Consider the following 19,724-nt stretch of genomic DNA (forward strand, 5'->3'; position numbering starts at 1 on the left):
TTTTTTAATTAAATTTTTTCTGTAATTTTTCTTATATTTCCATGTAAAATAACTAAATATAATAGAAATAAAATTATTAGTATTTTGTCATATGTAGAATTTTTTTTTATTAATGCCGCCCTCGATAAAAAATTGAAAAAAAAAATATGGCCCGTATGGTTAGAAATGTTGCCGACCCCTGCGATAAAGTATGAGTACATTTCAGGTTTTTGTGCGTTCGAAACGAATCCGTAACTTTCGTAAAACGCAATTCAAACCAAACGCTTTCAGTGAAAACAAAAAATCTAGAACGGAGCAAGGGGCATGACGTTCAAGACTCCATCGTCAATATGGAACCGAAGTGAATGACGACGTATGCATTTTCGGATGCAATCCCGGATGCCATTAACTGATATTGTTCTATTTTAGCGTTCTCAACCTCAAGATCTTGGCCGAGACAACGATTTTCCGGCATTTCATAACTCCTTAAGCCTTACGCATATGAATTGTTGACTTTCGTTCGTTCCGATGTGTTCCGCGTATGCGAATTAAGTTCAGAAAACTGTATTATTGCACGGCTAAATCGCTTTTTACCGAACAAATGATTTGGACTAGGTATTTGAGAATAATTTGTATATAAATATAAAATGCATTTGTTCAAAAGCAAAGTCACGTGATACAGTGGGATTTATTGTTAGACCTATTTTTCCAGATCAGTGACTTGGTTTAAAATAAAATATAATCGTATTTAAACAAAATAATAGTAATTATAATATTAGCGCGGGACGAAAAGAAAAAAAAACCCGTTAATTTTAAAAGCTTAAGACAATAATCGTTTTATTTTCATCATGCTGTTTTTTTATTTTTCCTGTACATCAGACTTGTAGAACTATTCTATAAAATATAGTTGCTACAGTATTTATTTATTTCTTTTTCTTTTTTGAAACATAAAAATTTAACTGCATAAAATGGATAATTTTTTTTTTACTTTATTTCCGGGGCACAACGGGACACAACGTTAAGCATGCCGATTAAAACGGCTGGACACATGGTCAGAAGCTCTAAACATGCGTCATTAATATCAACAAAGCATTTTTTCGTGTTTTTTTTTTCACCGTCGACTTTAATACGTTTTAGACGTATTATATTACTATAACATAGCGCGGCTGCGATGAAACAGAGAGCTGCGGTATAAAATATGACTGTGGCAATGCACAGCCATCAGCGGTAGCGGGGCGTCATCAAATACCTAGAAGCCGCACACGCTTACATTATGCAAATCATTATTAGCCGAAATGATTTATTCGGATAAGCTCCAGCTCAACTACTCCTACCATACTCCCTATCTCCTGTAAATCCTCCCGGGCAATGTAGGCAGTGAGAAGCGACGTGCAGTGTATATTACACTATTACAACAGCACGCTGTGCATCACCGCGCTTTTTCCGAAAGTACAAAAGAGATAAATGATCGAGTCCGAACGCGAGTCCAGAATTATTTTTTTTTTTTTTTTTCATCCACGGGTCTAGTTATAGGAGCTTTTGGGAGAATGCACATCCGAAACGTTACTTCTCGATAGGATTTATTCCGATGATTTCCTACCTTTTCTGTAACCCGTATTATATATTGTTGAAACTGTAACGGCTCGAACGATACGTTATTTGAAGTGATAGAAGTTTAAGGTTTATAAGTTTACATCAAGGTTTACACCGGACGTAATAAAAATGACCTCAATGCAATCAGAGCAAGTGGTTGAATTGCCATATTTATATATATATATATATATATATATATATATACCTATTCGTATATATACGTATATATCAAAAATAATGTTAATAGCCAAGAAATTTATCTCAACTTAACCTTAAAAGTAAGAGCGATTCAGGCCTTTCTCAAAACAACAATAACTATTTACAATATAAATATATGTATGTATAGATAACTGACAACACCCCACTTTCACTTCAAGACTTAAATTTAATAATAATATAACTTCTAAAATTTCTTAATTTTGGATGATTTAAACAGCAGAAACGTCTTATGTGGATCATCACAAGCTAACAGTCGTGGAAAACTATAGAAAAATTATTAGAAAATCCCTCTCATAATTATAAAATTATAGCTATCCAACAAGACAAAACTCCACAAAAAGTTCTTTAACAGCATCGAAATTATAAAAATCTTATCTCATCATACACAGGGATTAGAAAAAAAATAGCTTCATGACTATAAAATATTTTATATTATATATTATTTATATTATATATTATATATTATATAATGCAATTATACTATCAAAATTGGAATATGGTTGAGTCTTCTATAATACAGCCAAAAACAACATTCTAAGAACACTGACTCCTAAACACCAGTGGTGGGCAAATGGAGGCCCGCAGGCCACATCCACAGTCCATTCGAGTTACGTTATTATTTTACATCAATCCCACATATATATGACTCCAATGAATTAGATCTAATGAATTTCATATCACTCATATATAACAAAATTATACTCCCGTCATCTCTCTCGTAGTTGTATAATGTTAAAATTAATACCCAACTACTCGAATTCAACAAACATTTTCCTCAACCTTTATTATAAAAACTATTTTTCAGAAATAATTGAGAAAAAATATCCCAACCACATAAACATTTTCACAGACGGTTTAAAATCTCCAAATGGCACAGGATTTACTTTTGTAGAAAATAATAATAAAACCCTAATGTTCAAACCGGCTCTTGAAACCAGTACTTTCTCCGCTAAAAGTCAAGCTATAGAAAAAGCAATCTCATATGGCGGACACTTTAGTCTGAAGAAATTCTCATTATTAATGACTCTCTCAGTGCACTCTTCGCTCTATAAAACCCTTACTCCATAAGTTAAATCATATAAACCATTCAAAATATAATATCACAGACCAAAAAACTAATTGGATTTCTATGGGTTTTCTCGCACACTGGCATAACTGGCACTGAGCTAGTCAATAGGGCAGCCAACGAAGCAATAGCATCACCTAACTCGGTAGAAACAAACAACATATAATTTTAAGAGGCACTTATAAAAATCAATTACCTTACTAAAAGTCATTGACAAGACTTGTGGGAAAACACTCCGATAACAAATAAAATAAAATAAATTAAAACCTCAATCGCCCCATGGAAACCACTCCCACTCCCATCCAGGTACGAAGAAGTAATTATCACAAGGACTCGGATTAGACACCCCCGTTCAACACACCTGTATCTCGTAACAAAAGAAGACCATACGATCTACGAACTCTGCGACAAACAACTTACCATCAAACACATCACAATATAATGTACAAAGCTCAACAGTTCCGGACAAATTCTTGGAAACCCATCAACGATGTAACAAGCACTTCCAGAGGAAAATTGAAAAAACATTTTCAAATTGTTTACAAACATAGGTTTAGCAAAATGATTGTAACAACAATAAATCTCAAAAACCCCGCAATTATTCAACATAATGTACCCTTACAGCATTAAAACCAATGTGTAAATTGTACAGACTAATGATCTTGAAACCTTATTAACCTGATAAAAAAAAAAATGTACGTGTTACATCCGGTCGTATCGGAGCTATTACGTGATGGCAGTACATACAAGTTTTGACGCTAGCACTCGCACGAAAAATATAAAATACTATGTTTTTGCGTGAAAAGCGTTTTACCTAATATCGATCAAACGTTTACAGCATACCGCCGGTCATTTACATTTATGCTTTACACTGAGAACCACGTATGTATGGTGAAATCATAAAAATAAATGTATGTGCACGTGCGCGCGTGCGTTTGTATATCTAACTGAAATGTGCACACGAAAATATTAAAGAGTACTGCAGAACACGCGGTAAAGATAGATCGGCAAGAATTTATAGGTGTCGAGTGGAACCCGTCGTTAGCGAGGACGAACGAGTCAAAACGATGGCGTGGCTATCGAAAGGTTTTCGCAGAGTGCCGCAGGTTATTTCCGCAGAGTTATGCAAAGTTAGTGTTCGTGCTGCCACTACGAGAAAGAATCTCGTCGGGGTAAGAGCGAACGAAATCCGGAGCAGCTTCACGCATACGGGACCAGGGCTTATTTTAACGTTTTTTTAGAAGTGCGCATAACTTAAAACTCAACTCCCTCCACATACTCTCAAAAATATTACTTCCTGTGTATGATTATAAACCCCGCTGTGGTCGTGCAATAGTATTGTGATAGTAAAATAATAATAATTATAATGATACAGTCTTAATAAACCTAATCTGATGATTGACGGACCCTCTAACCTGCACTCGGCCATGAAGTTGATACCTACAATTTATTATTATGAGAAATTTTATTTATCGATAGTATTTAGAGCTGCACATTTTTCATTTAGAGTTACGCAAAATATGTTCAAACGCACGTTAAAATATGCCCTGCACGAAACGACTGATGAACCATGGCGATAAGCAGGTGCTATGACCCTGACACCACAACCTTTTACGGCCGTATCACGTTACGGTTCACTCGACGAAAACGCACCATCACGTTCGCATACACATCAATCGGATAGACTTCGTTCTTTTTGTACAGCTTTTCGCGATCGGGATGAGTGTACGTGGTGTTTACGTGAATGCTAATAGTTTCCGTTATTGTACCGTGGTTTTGTGTACGCACTCGATTTGTACGCAAACGCCGGGTGAGTATCGTACAAAATATAAACTAAAATATACAGACGAAGGACGACGGACAGTTAAATCGTTTGGATTAACTTCGAAAACATTGATCGGTTACAATGGATTGAAAACATTAAAGTTTAGCGCGCATCACAAATGTTATTCATCGATTGGCACATGATTGGCACACCTAAATTGAAAAATTGTTTGTCGACGTGATTCCGTAACATCTTGTGCATATATGTGCTTTTGGAAGAAAAAATGTAAAGCCAAATTTGTTTTTCATTCCACTTATAATCCGAAACACTATAAATTTGAGCAAATTTTTTAGCAATTTTTCTAGATAAAACACATCACTAGCTACTATACTTTGTGCAAAACCGTCATAAGAATTAATTTTCTAGTGCAAGTGCAATGTTATCGGTGTAATTTATTATTGCAATACCAAATATCTCTAAACAATTTAAAATTTAAGAAACCTTGTATTTTTAAATCGAACTCACAGATCCAAAATTCACCCAATTATAGTCCATGACCTACTCTATAGCAAACTGTTCGAAAACTATACAAAATTTGACTAGAGTATAGATTTTAAAGTGATAAAGAACTGAAGAAAAGTACTTAAAAAAAAAAAAAAAAAATGCAATTAAGCCTTAGAAAACTTTCAAAAAACTAAAAATATCAATAATTTTTGATATTTTGTAAATTACTAAACGGTATTACAACGAAAACTAAAGCGTACTTCTGAATAGATAATTTCCAGAGCAAAAGCATATTTTTGTGTTTATTGCCGTTTCAAGATAAATTAATTTACAATATATTATATGGTACATGAAAAAATGTACACACGGGGAGGAAAGGTTCCCAAGAAATGATTGAACAAGATTTGGAACACATTATATAATATAAAAATAAATAATAATATTTCAAGTACGTTTATTCCAAAAACATTTTAAAAAATGTAACTTCAAAACAAAAAAGTACCCAAAATACCCAAAACAACATTAATATATAAAAAAAACTTAAAAAAAAAGCAAAATAAAATGTTGTGCATCTTATTCCAAGTTGTATAAATCAAATTTGTAGATGATATAGCTTCGTTTTAGAGCAATAAAAAAAAAAAAAACAATTGCCTTCATAGTCCGTGCTCTAGTTATGAATATTTTATAGCAAATAAAGTGATTAGATCGAAATCTTTGCGTTAACAACTTCACAACGATCGTATAAAACCACTAATTAAATATAACTACCATTAGCTTGGTTAATAGCATTGTTAAATTCTGAGGAGCACTTCGTGAAACAACTTTATATTTTAAAATTGCCATAAAAATAATTACTTAAACAATAAAATACACAATATGGAAGTGAAAATTAAAACAAAATACAACATCTACTACGACAGCGCTATATAATGCGTACAAATGTTTTTTTTTAAATTTTTTATTTTTTATTAGAACCGTGCATTTTTCACGATGTCTTTCATCAAAATACGAGTTGGAAAATATAATCATGTAGAAGTTTTAAATTGTCCTCAAGAAAACCGTATTACTATCTCCCCTCGCCGCCGAATAACGTGTAAGAAACGAAGTGATATGGTTCGAAATAAAAAATCCCGTTTCTGTTGAGTTGTATGTACGAAGTGTGTGTAATCAAAATTTATCTCTTCAAACAGCATCGTCGCACGAATTTTCAAGTAGATTTTCGAGGCGTATTACATAATCAAAGTCACTAAACCCTAACTACACAGGATCAATTACAGTGCAGTATTTAGGACACGTGTGTGTGTGTGTGAGAGAGAGCGCTTGTATATTTACTTTGTTCGATGCTCTCGGATGCGGTGGCAGTTAAACGAGTTATAGCAAACGGCTCGCGCGAACGGACGGAGGGAAATTTTTTTTTTTTTTAAATAATTACGTACGAAATAACTCCACATAGAAATAGGACTAACGCGTTCAGTATCGCACAAGTCGACGCAGAACACAGTAGTCGTACCGTACGCAAACAACTGTAGCCCATGTGTATAATGTTTCAACGTCCAAGTTCTACAATCGGTCTTCTATCGATACGAGTTCACACATCTTACCGCACACGTTTATCGCATTGCTATAGTGTACGGGGAAACCGTATAGATCTCACGGTTTATAAATAGTTGCGTGGGTGCATATAATCGGTGTTTTTAGTCGAACACGTGAGCGCTGAAGGGGATGGGTTTGGCTCGGGTTAATCGTCAAGGGGTCAGTCTTGCGTTACACAAAGACGGTTCCACAACAAAAATAAATAAATAAATACTCGAAGAGTCGGAAAAAAAAGGTGGGGGAACGTTCAGCTAAAAAACTATTGTTCACTCTGGATCCGCGGACAAGGCGCTGAGCAAGGAATCATTTTAACAGAGATCCCGTTGAAGAGTGATAGCGTTAAAACTCTTTTACCCAAGCTCCCCCTCCGGCGCATTTATAAAACGTAACGGTAAAATTTAATGTATTCGTTCGCGCGACTGGACGTCAATTTTTCATATGTCTTAAAAATGTATTCGATCTTTATTATTCAAGTGTGTACGAACGTAGATCAACTATTATTGTGATTGTATCCAAAACAATTATATTTTGCGATAAGTCCAATACGGGCGATGAGACAGTGTACGTCATATCAAGATTTATGAAGAAGTGGTTAGCCGGTTATCATACTGAACATATAAAAAAAAAAAAATTTTCACTTTCTAAAAATCAAATTTGCTACGCCGAAATTTGAATTCTAATGGCGCCTATGTACAATTGTACTATTGTATATGTACTATTGTACTCTTACAACAGTCGTTCTGGACATGATGTCAACGGTATCGCAGTGCACCTTTGCGTGATCGACGATTAACGATAAAAGTCCGCTGGGTGGACTCGTACGCAATGTCACTTCACTATTTATTCAGTCAGGTACCGATCCGTACGTGCGTGTGACAAGAATAACGATACGATAATCCTATGGCCAGCAGAAACTTCCGCAGCAAAACACAGAGATCTCGGGACGCGCGCCCATACGTGACGATGCTATACGGATTCGGTATCGGGACGGCATGTCTCGTTCGTTCGGAAAATAATAAAACGCAAACATACAATTTGTACCGAAAGCGTGCGGAACCAGTGGCGTAACTATGGGGTAAGTGCCCCTCCTGATAATTTATAGTGGACCAATGGTATCATTTTGCCCCTTCTCAGATTATCTAATAATACAAATAATTAAATTACCTTAAGTTAAGAAATAATGTAATATATTATTTTGCCCCCCCCCCCAGTTACGCCATTTCACGGAACAATAGTGGTACGACTACGGCGACACGAGATTGCGATCACTCCTCCCCCCTCGTTACTGTTCATAGGCGGTTTCACATTTTTCAGTTGGTAGTTCAAGAATAGTTAATACCACCTACCCACCTATCTACCAAAAAGACATATTAGATACAACAATTTACCTAATTCCTATTAAATTACCAATTTTATAATAGCTACTACTGACAATTGCCAAAACCAAGTACCCATATATGAAAATGACACCCACCCCAAAATGCTTGGTAGGTTAGTGAACCACAAAATTCATGATCAAGCCTCTTCTGTTTTTATTGACCGCGTTTGCTCGGAAACGTAATCCATCGTCGTGTGCGCGCTACATTTATTGTTTCTCTTCCGTTGCGTCTCGTCGTCTTCAAGTCGCGATACTTTCTTCGGTGGCGGCAGCGAGGTGATTCAATAATTTATTAACGTTTCGCGGACGTTTTCATCACGAGCCGCGACGGTGTTACCGTTCGATTGAGGCAAGTTTTTTAACGAGGTCGTTATTCTGTTCGAGATGTATGGCGAAGGATCTTTGATCGAAGCGTTTGAATTGTCTTGGTGCCGAGAACTTTCGCAGAGCTCTGAAAGTTCGATGTCGCACGATTACACGGGCTTAATAAGAGGCTTGTGCCGACATAGGCGGAAATCGGAGGGGGCTTGAGAGGACTAAGCCCCTCCCATAAATGTAAAGTGACTAAAAATGCAATAATTATTATAATTGTAAAATGCATTTTTAATAACTGAATTAAAAAAAAATATTCTGTGATAAAAATTAAATCGAATTCGTAAGATTTTACAAACTTATTGTCATGACTTAGAATGATCGTAATTAATTTAATATTAATAATATGTAATAATACTCTCATTGGTTGTTTAATTAATATTTCCAGTTTAGAATACCTACTCCAAAAATATTTAAGATTTTTTTTTTAGCGTTACAAGCCATTTAGGCCCTTTGCTGTTAACCTAACCAAATTTCCGCTTATGTGTGCCGAGCTAATTTTGAATATAGATTAGTTTGAGTTATAAAAAACATCTAGATAACGAAATGTCAACGTTTAATTTACTATGCACATAGATTAAACCAAATACTGCCAATTGTTCGTGTGTGCGTGTGTAAATATGTAGATAAAGTAGAAAGAGAAGATAAGAAATAGAGGAATAAGTTGTTTCAACCTTAGTTTATATTTTGTTTTGATCAACTATTCATTGCACGATGGTGTAGGATGAGAATATGAGAATACATTTTATTTCGATAAATATAAAAAACATCCAATTTTTTATCACTGTAAAACAATTTAAAAATCATCACAAAAGTTGTTATTTTACCGATTTCAAACAAATTTAATATTAAAATATTATAATTACAAAATAAACTTGTCAAATGTTTATTAGGATTTGTGTACATGTCGTTTTAATAAAATATCTACATAGGACAAAAGATAACAGAAACTTTTATCTGTGTGTTTTCCACCGCTGGGCACTCTCAATGGTCGTTAGTACTGCTAGTGACCGGCAATACGTACGTGATATACGCATGGGGACAGAAGTCAGGGTGTGAAATTTATGAGCAGTCCCTAGACCATTAAATCGTGAAAATGGACTTTATCGATATACCATAGTCTCGTTTTTGAATACGTCAATTTAGTAATGAGTCATTATCAACATATAATCGGTGTTTTTTTTTGTTTTTTTTTTTTTTTTCATATTTTTTTATTATTCAATGATTAGTCATCTATACTATCCCAGATCACGCTATAATGACAAGTGCAATTTTATTATGACACCGCAACTTCAATGCTAATTACGCGAGTAGAAGAGACCGAATGGTTTCACTTGGTTCGTATTCTTATAACTTACCGAATTTGGCGATTTTCCGCTACTTCCAATACGTCTGCATCGCAAGCACGAGAGACGCACAGTGTTCTGCAATTTAATCGTATTCATCATTTCGCAGCAGTACGGTGTGGATTTAATGGAATAATATTTAGATTATTTAAATTGACGCTGACGAATCTTCCATCATTTAATTATAAATCCCGCATCAAAATCGATCTTATTAATTTTCGATAATGAAAAACGGTCGCACTCGTAATATGAAAATTTAAAAATTCTATCGAGAATACACCAACCAAATGATGTGAAATTCCGAATAATATTATCGTTACTTGAATCGATTAGTACGTTGGTGATGATCGAGAATAAATTGCATTATTTTTTTTTTTTTCGAGGACCTTAAGCAGTATTTTGTTTGCTAATAGGTTAATCCAGCACTGCGTATAAACAAAACATATTCATATTTTTATCATCCCCATAACGTACGCGCGATATGCATTGCTTATCACGTGAAAACGGGAAGCCTATCAAAACATCTCGTTCCAGAGGCGGGTCGTGAGCATCATTTACCGAGGCACAGCCCCGGTCAAATATTGGGATGAAAATTCTTAAAGTTCACGCTATACTTTTAAGCAAATTGTGCTATACATGTTTATTTATTAACATATTTAATAATGAATTGTGAAAGTTTTGACATTTAAAAAAAGGTTGTATGAAGTAAACCTAGCAATCTAAGATAACTTTTTGGCTCGGTTAGATGTGTGTGTGTGTGTGTGTGTGTGTGTGTTCAAACCACCTCTGTATCACTAATATTTTATTATTTTTGTGAAAATTAAACAGCGCACAGAGATAAATTTTCCGCTTAACGTTTTTCAACTCTCTAATTTTATCTTCTTTCTAAAACCTTCAGAAAAAGTTTAACGTTTTTAACCATAGTTTATTACGCTACAGTGTCCGGTGTAACAACGGGGTATAGTATAACTAATAATCAGTACAATAGATTTATGTAGAAACAAATTATACTCTTATACGATTTATATTCAAGTGAATATAATTTGTAGAGCTGTGACTGCCGTCCACTTTGATATCATTGTAGTTCCTATAATTTTCCAAAAAACTTTCCTTTAAAGAACAATCTTTACGAATACGTGCACGTATACCGCAGATCCCTGTACGTGTGACAAGGACAATTTATATTCTTTTCCAAACCAATTGTCTCCGCGTACCGCAGTAAGAAGATGAGAACCGCTAGTGTAGAGCATTCGCGAAACGCTAACACAAGGTCCGGCGTTAGGGAAAGGCAAAACGAGGCATTTTTCTAAGGCCTCGCACTTAAAATTTTAATTGAAAAATATTTTGAATGGAAATCTCATAAAATAAAACGTGAAATGCGTGAATCGTCTGGAGAGTATAAATCTTTTGGTACATAATAAAACAAAACAATATTATATTATATTTAATGTGTAATGAACGCACCAACAACGACCTGTATGGAACAACGTTAGTGCTCTGCATGGTCCGGTCTTAATCAATCGGGTCTAGTACAGTCCTAACATACAAAAACTATTGAATCGTCGGCTTAGTCCAGTTCAATAATATTTAGAAATAGTTCAGTCTAGACCTCAGATCAAATGAATTATTTTCAGTCCGGTCAGGTCAAAGTCCGGTCCCAATCATGGAACTTAAAATCTAAATAAAAATATTGTAATGTAAACAAATAAAAGAAAAAACATACAGATTTAGGTATATATTTATTTATAAAGTCTGGTAGTCCGATCCAGTGTAATACTAAACGTATCATATGGTACAGTCTGGGTTAATACAGACTGAACCTTAAGAACCGGTCCATAAACGGTCCAAAATGTTTTAAGTTCGAACCGACAGTCCGGTCCACGTTTTACTTCATTAAATGTTATTTAACTACTGGTCCGGTCCGGTTTAAAAATAATATGAAGCCGTCGTTTCGGTTCAATTTTGGTCTTTGATTAACGTGTGGTGATTAAGTGTGGTCCGGTCGGACTTCGGTCCCCTGGTAAAGTTTGAAATCCGGCCTGGTCCTTAAAATAACGGACCGTGCAGAGTACTACGCGACGCATGGTATGAAAAACAGGATGCCTAGAAAGTTTACCTTAACACATTTCTTAAATTTAGTTAGTTATTACCCGATACGACGTGCAGCTGTCATCGAGTCTGATCGTATTTAATTACGGCCTACTGGTCTACAGATTTTATTGGTAAAATTAGTTTTGCTCAAGGCCTCGCAATAAGTAGTGCCAGCCCTGACTAATACCCGACCGCTCACCAACTCGTCGACCGTCGCTACTCCGGGCACGACAACATGATTATGAACGAGTAGCCAAAAAACTTCATATCGATCGCTCCGTATTTACACGTATGTGTTTCGCGCGTGCGAACCAAGAGGTCAAGGATATCGAGTAACGGACGTACCCGAATGTCGAGTCGCGTCCGCCGTTCCGCACATGTGTCCGTCCACCCTTCGGCTCAACGCGATAAACGACGAGCGCTGCGTTTTGTCGCATTACCGTCGCCGTCCGTCGAGTCGAGATGGTTGACGCGATGTTCCTAACGGACAGCACTGCCGGAATGGGTGTGTTGCGGAAAAGCGCGCCCGCAAGATAAAATCCCACCCGGGGCATGATTAAAATCCTAAGGGCCAAAACAATGTGTACCTGAAAATAGATGAGAGCAAAATTAAATATCATATAAATCGGTACACGAAAGAATTTTAAGCGATATGCAGTCATGTGTAAACATTGTAAACTAATATAAATAGTTTCAAGATTATACATTTTAGATTATCTAAAAATATAATAAATTTTACTAAACTTCATAAATGGATCTCAATAAAATGATGTTATAATCAATATGCGTGGTATTAAAGTAACAATAGTTTTAAGACAAAAATTCTCAGCAAAGATAATGGCTCTTTGGCTCTCTCCCTGCGGACGCGCATGGTTGCGGACGTACACCAATGTAAGTCCTTACGAGCATCGGGGGAAGAGGGAGACATCACATATCGCATGAATAATATTAGGACAACCTTTAGGCGATCATTACGCAAATGCGTCAGTGATACGGTTGCAACGGCTAAAGGATTATTGGCGTATTCCGAATAACAATACGTAAATACAACTCATGCGACGGAACACAAGACACGTGAAAAGTGCTTATGCGAAACGCATAATTCACGAGACCGACCGATTGTGTAATAAGTAATCCCGGGTTGGGCGCCCGATAAAAACTAAAGTACAAGTCAAAAACACTGTACAGGGATTCACATTTCATTAGCCAAACACTATTGTAGATGGTTATAAGAAACAAACAACAGTCTAAATGTTAAAACGAGCACAGGGTGTGGACGGGTGTAGTACAAAAGGCCGAAATCTATTGAGCCGACAGACTTTTGGGTCGAAATACAAAGTAGCCGACAAATTAAAAATCCGAACATAAAGTATAATGCTATAGAACAACCAATGATAAAAAAAGTACAAGGACTGTGCTAAAAGACGTCATTCGTTAATTACAAATTATAATACTAATGATAATAAGAAATTTGTAAATTATAGAGCAAATAATTTTTCACTAAATTCCTATTTTTTTTTTTTTTTTCAAAACTACTATGACTAATCGTAAATTTTTTATTTTCGTTCTTTTTTAAAATTCGCTGTTATTATTTTCGCCATAATTAATTTGCAATTTTCACATTCACAGTTGATTTTTCGCTATTTTAGCCAGATACCATCGTGTAAGCGAGCATTTCACCTTCAGCGCTCACGGCCGTTACGGTTTCAAAGCGATAGGTCCAAAACTTGACCGTACGCTCGTGCGTGTTATTGCGATTCTACGCGACGAAACGGTCGTGCGAAATCAACAGCACTGCGGTTCGCTCGATAGTGATAAGTGGACGCGCGCACTAAAAAATATTTTCATTATAAATATTCATATACTTATGCAACATTTAAACCACTTTTACTCGATAAAAAAAAAAAAAAGAAAAAAAACGTATTTTAAAGTTTTCCTAAATTCCGAGAGATGGGAAGATAATGTTGAACTCCCTAAAAGCCCTTCCTGTGTACGCGCTTATATGTACACAAGGAAAATCACAGACTTTCTGTTATCGTGATGGATCACGAGACGAGACGAGCGCGTGCATCAATGCCGTCCGAAAGTTTGTCATATTTATCTTGTTTAATAATGTTATTGTTTTCTTCTCCTCTCCCCTTCCATTATCTGAATGACGGTGATTTTATGACCTGTAACGCGGTACGGCCATCATGACTGGAACGCGGAATGACATGGGTAAGAAGAACTCGTCCTGTTTCCACCGTCGAAACGCTCTGTATACACATATCGTTTTAGGTACAACATTACAGATCTGTACGTACACGATGTATACAAATATCTATGTATATTCATCGCACGCGTGTGCCATTACATAAAGAACCGTTGCCTCCTCGGGAAGCAAAATCGATTAATCATCGCGGTCTATGTGCCCGGAACGGTTCCGGTGAAACGTCGTTGGCTGCGGTGTGAGCGCGTGTCCGTTATTGAAAATCTGGTTTTTTTCATCTTTTTTTTTTTTTTTTTAAATCTTTTTCCTTTTTTTCCTCCCGAAAATTTTACCGCACAAAACGGTTTATAAAACTGGTTTGCACCTATAACCTATTCCAGATTTTCTATTAGTATTAGTGTAGAAAAAAATAAAAGGAATTTTTATTGTAAATCGTCGAGAAACATCGAAAAATTACTTAAAAAAATCGTGGAATATTATATGACGTGAAAAAAGAGACATTAAACGATATAACTTACAGAGTTCAGAGGGGAAAACAGTTTACAGGCACGCATATTTACATATTATATTAGAAATAATATAACGAAAATAAATTCTCGACACTCATTATAATAATTACAATTATTGTACACGTTAAACGGATATAGTATATGTGTTTCCATAGCAATAACAATGATAATCTATCATGTACATCGACTGTAGTGGAAAAACGTCGAACCATTTTCAGCGTACCCTTTACGCAATGTATTTTCAGTTGTGTATATGTAACCCGTAATATATAAAATATTATTCGTCCACGCGAGTATGATGTTCGAGTGATCATTGGGAAACCGCGTTGCCTTACGTCATCGCATATCCTTCGGTATGCACGTAAGGTTTGAAATGAAATTGAATAATATTGTAATAAACGATCGATTGAAAATATTGAAAACCCCCATGGCTTTTAATTATTTTTCATCGTTTCATTTCAATCTGATACTGTACACGTCGTATAAAATATTACGACCCTAGTAGACTAATAACAATAATAATAATAAAAAAAAAAAAAAAAACATTCGAAATTAAACGAATTCTACATTTCTCAAGTGTAAAATATTTCATTCGAATCGGGGAACAAAAATAAACCCATATAAATATAAATTCAACCACTCACGCTACAGCTAATGATTACGTTTTATACTCGAGCTGAACGACGTATTGTATAGTAATACCGACCGGGTCGCGATATGTTTTTCGCAGAGGTAACATAGTTTACTACATGCATTGTTCATACCCGTTCTGTATTACAATAACGTTCTGCGATAAAGTCGCCACATTATGCTGGTATACGCATAATGTGTCGTACGGTATGCGTGCGGTTATAAAATTATACCACGAGTGCTTTTATGATTTCGTTAAACTTACCGTTTTCAGTTTTGATCGATAAGCCCCTAATCATCAATGCTCAAATACTTTTTGATCTCCAACGTTGACTTCGTACTACGATTATGCATAACATCGAAATTTTCCTAGGTTGTAATACCACATTAATTCGCACTGCTCTCGGCGTTGTTATTTTTTACGCGATACCCTTAAAGAAAAAAAAATCCCAAAACGCCAACGGATTTCGAAGTAACCGAATAATGGTGTGGCAGCGACCTTTAACGTAACCGTTACATTTGAAATCGATACCGTCCGCGGTACCGTCATTACGCTGGACAGTGCGAACAAATCTTTATCAAAATAAAATAATGATCATGAACGAGTTATTGTATATGTAGACGTTTTCATTGGAGGCGGTTTTTTTTTTTTCCATTCAGATCCGTACGTGAAAGTCTGGCTGCACGTGGGCGACAAAAAGGTGGAAAAACGCAAGAGCATGGTTTTCAAGTGCAACTTGAACCCGATGTTCGACGAGAAATTCGAGTATACTCTGCCGGTGGAACAGTTGAGGGAAGCAGCTTTGGAAGTGATGGTCATGGACTTCGACAACATCGGTCGCAACGAGCTCATCGGCAAGATAACAATATCATGTGAGTTACGCGTCGCGCGATACTGATTATTACTACCGCCCGTCGCAGTACGGCAACGGTCGGGTGCAGCACGTATGGGTATATGCAGACTTGTATCTCGGGGGGTTGCCTACGCCTATGCTTTTGGGCCCTATCTCAATAAATTACAATGCATAAAACGTTAAATAAATATAAATTTAATTTTTCATTTAATATCGTGCGTTAGTTATTAGTCTCAATGACCCTGTTTTCCTCGGATCTCATATATTTTTCTCGGATAGCTTTGATTATTTATGATCATTACTTTTGTAGTCAATTTTAGCGGTTATATTATCAAAATAACTTTTTGCACGAACTTTTAGAACAGCGTTTCCCAAACTTTGGTCCGCGGACCCTTAAAGGTCCGCACGTATACCAGAGGGGGTCCATGAACGAAAATTTAAAATATACAAAGTATTATTATTTTTTAATGTTTTGTTTTATTTTTATTTGTACTAAAGGGTCTGCCGTCATTTTTATTATCTCTAAGGGTCCGGCAGATAAAAATTTTGGGAAACGCTGCTTTAGAGAACGCATTGTTTTATTTTTTTCCATCACGAAATGTAATTTATTTTTTACCAAATATTTTAGAATGAATTACATTTGATTTGAGCAACAACTATAGGCTCTTTACTCTTAAAGTCTTTAAAGTCTAGGGTCCAACTTATAACCTTTTGAGGGATGCCTGGGTGCACCTGATAACTATCGTGTGCTCGCCTATGGGTGCATACAATTATTTTTGCCCGAACGTTTAGAACACATTGGGGTACATACTCTAATCACGTATCCCGATAATACGGAAACGATTAACTATCTTTGTAGGATATGGTTTGCAATACCTTAAACGTTTCAAGTTTCAGTTCAGTTTGGAACGTTAAGTTCAGTTTCGATCTCTAACCAGCAATAAGATTATTTCATTCGTTGTTATGATATATTATGGACGTTTTTGATGTTTTCGGGACCAGACGGTTGAAGAAGTGCATCGCGATTGACAATTACAAATTTATTAAATTAATAGAAGACAAAGATACAACTAAAGTTTTACGTTGCACAAAACAATAATCGTCAATAAATCGAGTACACATTTTTATTGTACCCAAATGTGTTATTTTTCCAGTTGTATAGTGTACCCAAACGTGTTGCATTCAGAGTCCACTGTACCCAAACGGCAATGTTGAGACGGAGTAACGCGTAGTAAGATCGTAATATACGTACCGACATTGGTGCGGATGAAAATCGACCCCCCCCCCCCCCTCGCGACGGATGATATTTGATTGCAACTCTAGACATCGAGCGTATTGTACGACAAATCGTTTTCGCTCGCGGCCATTAATCACTTTTTCCGTTTGAAAAAAACAAATCGAAAGTTGCACTGTTTAAGAAGAGGGCGGAAATCGGACCCTGAAGGCACTCCCCGATTAGATGTATGTTATTTTCGTGGTCGATCGATGCTGGAATTATTTAGATTGAACTGTTCAAATGTCGATAACGGTTACATTTCTTTGAACATGCAAGGTTCCCCCTCCCCATCCGCTAACAAAAACAATTTCTGTATAAACGTACTACGTGGAAGTTACGCTAAGCTAATTTACCCTTAATGAACAGATCAGGTCTGTAAGGTCTGTCAGGTCATGACTCGGCCTAATACCGGCTGGATGCCGGACTGACCAAGTAGTTGGTAAAATTTAAAATTTATATTATACACTTGATTTCCGTATCTAAAACGTTTGCAATGTTGTGTTTAATTATATGTATATACGTAATTCATATGTAATACCGCTCGTATTAATCGTGCATTTTATTTGCACATGTTTATCGTTAAATAGTCTAGTAGTTATTATTTAATTTGCCGGTATTCTGTTTGTTTCGAAACGAAAATTTAATTAAAATTCCGTACGAAAGACAAATTTTTTACAAATTTTTCGAGTGATCGATTTCAATCAGGTCCCTGCAATTAATCTTTGCTTAGTGGATAACGGCGTTTACGTATCGATTTCGACCCGCTGTCTGTTCAAAATTCAGGCTCAAAAGTAGGTATACATTTTCGTTGTCCATCCCATGCGAATCCTACACCGCCGCGTCGTCAAAAATCGGTTAAAACGAATTCGCAAAGCGACGTGCACTTCGATTGCAATAACAACAATAATTTTTCACACGAGCCGAAAACAAACATGGAAAACCGATCAATAAACAAAAGCCGAACGTAATCAATATACGCGTCATCACTTGATGACGCGTATATTGATGACACATTCTCGACTGGAATCGAAATAAACTTAACGTTAATCGTCCGCGAAACGTGGCATGATATTAATTAGAAAACGAACATTCCACGCATTTCAACTATAGCTTTAATAACATGACCGTCGGTCGTTCGACGATTACGAACCATTAGCAGCCGTTCCGAGTTCATGCACGACGAACGAAATGAAATTCTTCTCGACGCATAGAATACATTATGTTATTATATTATTGTTTCAATTAGTAAGTACTCGCTAATACTTCAAACCCAAAATTCCAATTCACTTAAAACAATTTAATTTACGCACGGCCATTAAAGTTTCGTCGCGAAATTAACAGTACCGAAAAAAATATATCTACTCACGAAGAAATATCGATAAACATTACTCACCCGGTTTGAATGAAATCCGAAATTAAAACGTCGGTCGATGTCGAAACCCGCGTTATCGCTTGAAAACGGTTTACCCTAAAGATTTATTTTGTTTCAATTCTTAAAAGTCATTTTATAATTAAACGGTTTTATGCATAATTATTCAATATTTACAGAATTAGCATTTAAAATCGTTTGGGATCGATAAAGTATACGATAATCCTTATTTTTATTTATTTTTTCTGTATCGTAATATGCTTTGAAAAGTTCGGACGTATTCGGATGATTTTGTAATTTATAAATTTTAATATTAAATTTAGCTTTTATTTTCGAACAACGAGTGTTGTTTGTGTGTTCAAAGAAGTGTTATTTAACTGTAGTTTTCTTGCTGTGGCGTAAAGGACGTGACCGTTATTTTTTGAATCTTTACGCAGAACAAGAGGTGAAACATACATCTTTTTTTTTTTTTAATCGTTTAAAAGTTACATATTGTTTTGCACTACGCGCTTTCGTATAGTATCCTTTCCATGTGATTATACCCATGATACTCGAACTTGGTGTTATACAAGAACGCGTAACCTATTGTTTTATATTTTATCTTCGAAAAAATTATGAGACCAACCCGTGAAAAATAAAGTTAATACAAAATCGTTTTTCTATATACGATCGCGATCGAATACCAAGTTTAGTTTTACTCTTTCGGACATGAAAGTCTTTAAGAGGACCGTAAAGTTTGAGATCCTCAGCATGCATCGGACAAAATCATATTTTTACTCTACGAACTTAAACAAATATGACCAGGGGATCATTTACCGTATAGGTTTTATTTCTCCCCTTTACCCTTCACGAAAAACGTCTGAGCAAAATGTCCGTTCGGTCGTAATTCACAACCCCACTACCTTCGCCACGTACACGCATTAAGCATCACGTACTGTTGAGCTGATACTTGCGCGTTCATGTGTTCCGAT

General features: G+C 35.9%; 1 protein-coding gene across 1 annotated transcript in view; it reads left to right on the plus strand.

Moving 5' to 3' along the window:
* Nucleotides 1-19,724, plus strand: part of LOC112694347 (synaptotagmin-7) — a 156,337-nt gene that overhangs the window by 136,218 nt on the left and 395 nt on the right. Inside the window, exon 8 of the mRNA XM_025569785.1 lies at nucleotides 15,915-16,127. Within this exon, the coding sequence (XP_025425570.1) occupies nucleotides 15,915-16,127 (213 nt within the window). The remainder of the gene's footprint in view (nucleotides 1-15,914; nucleotides 16,128-19,724) is intronic.

The sequence above is a fragment of the Sipha flava genome, unplaced genomic scaffold (assembly GCF_003268045.1).
Source record: "Sipha flava isolate LNK unplaced genomic scaffold, YSA_version1 127_pilon_pilon, whole genome shotgun sequence".
Classification (NCBI taxonomy): Eukaryota; Metazoa; Arthropoda; class Insecta; order Hemiptera; family Aphididae; genus Sipha; species Sipha flava.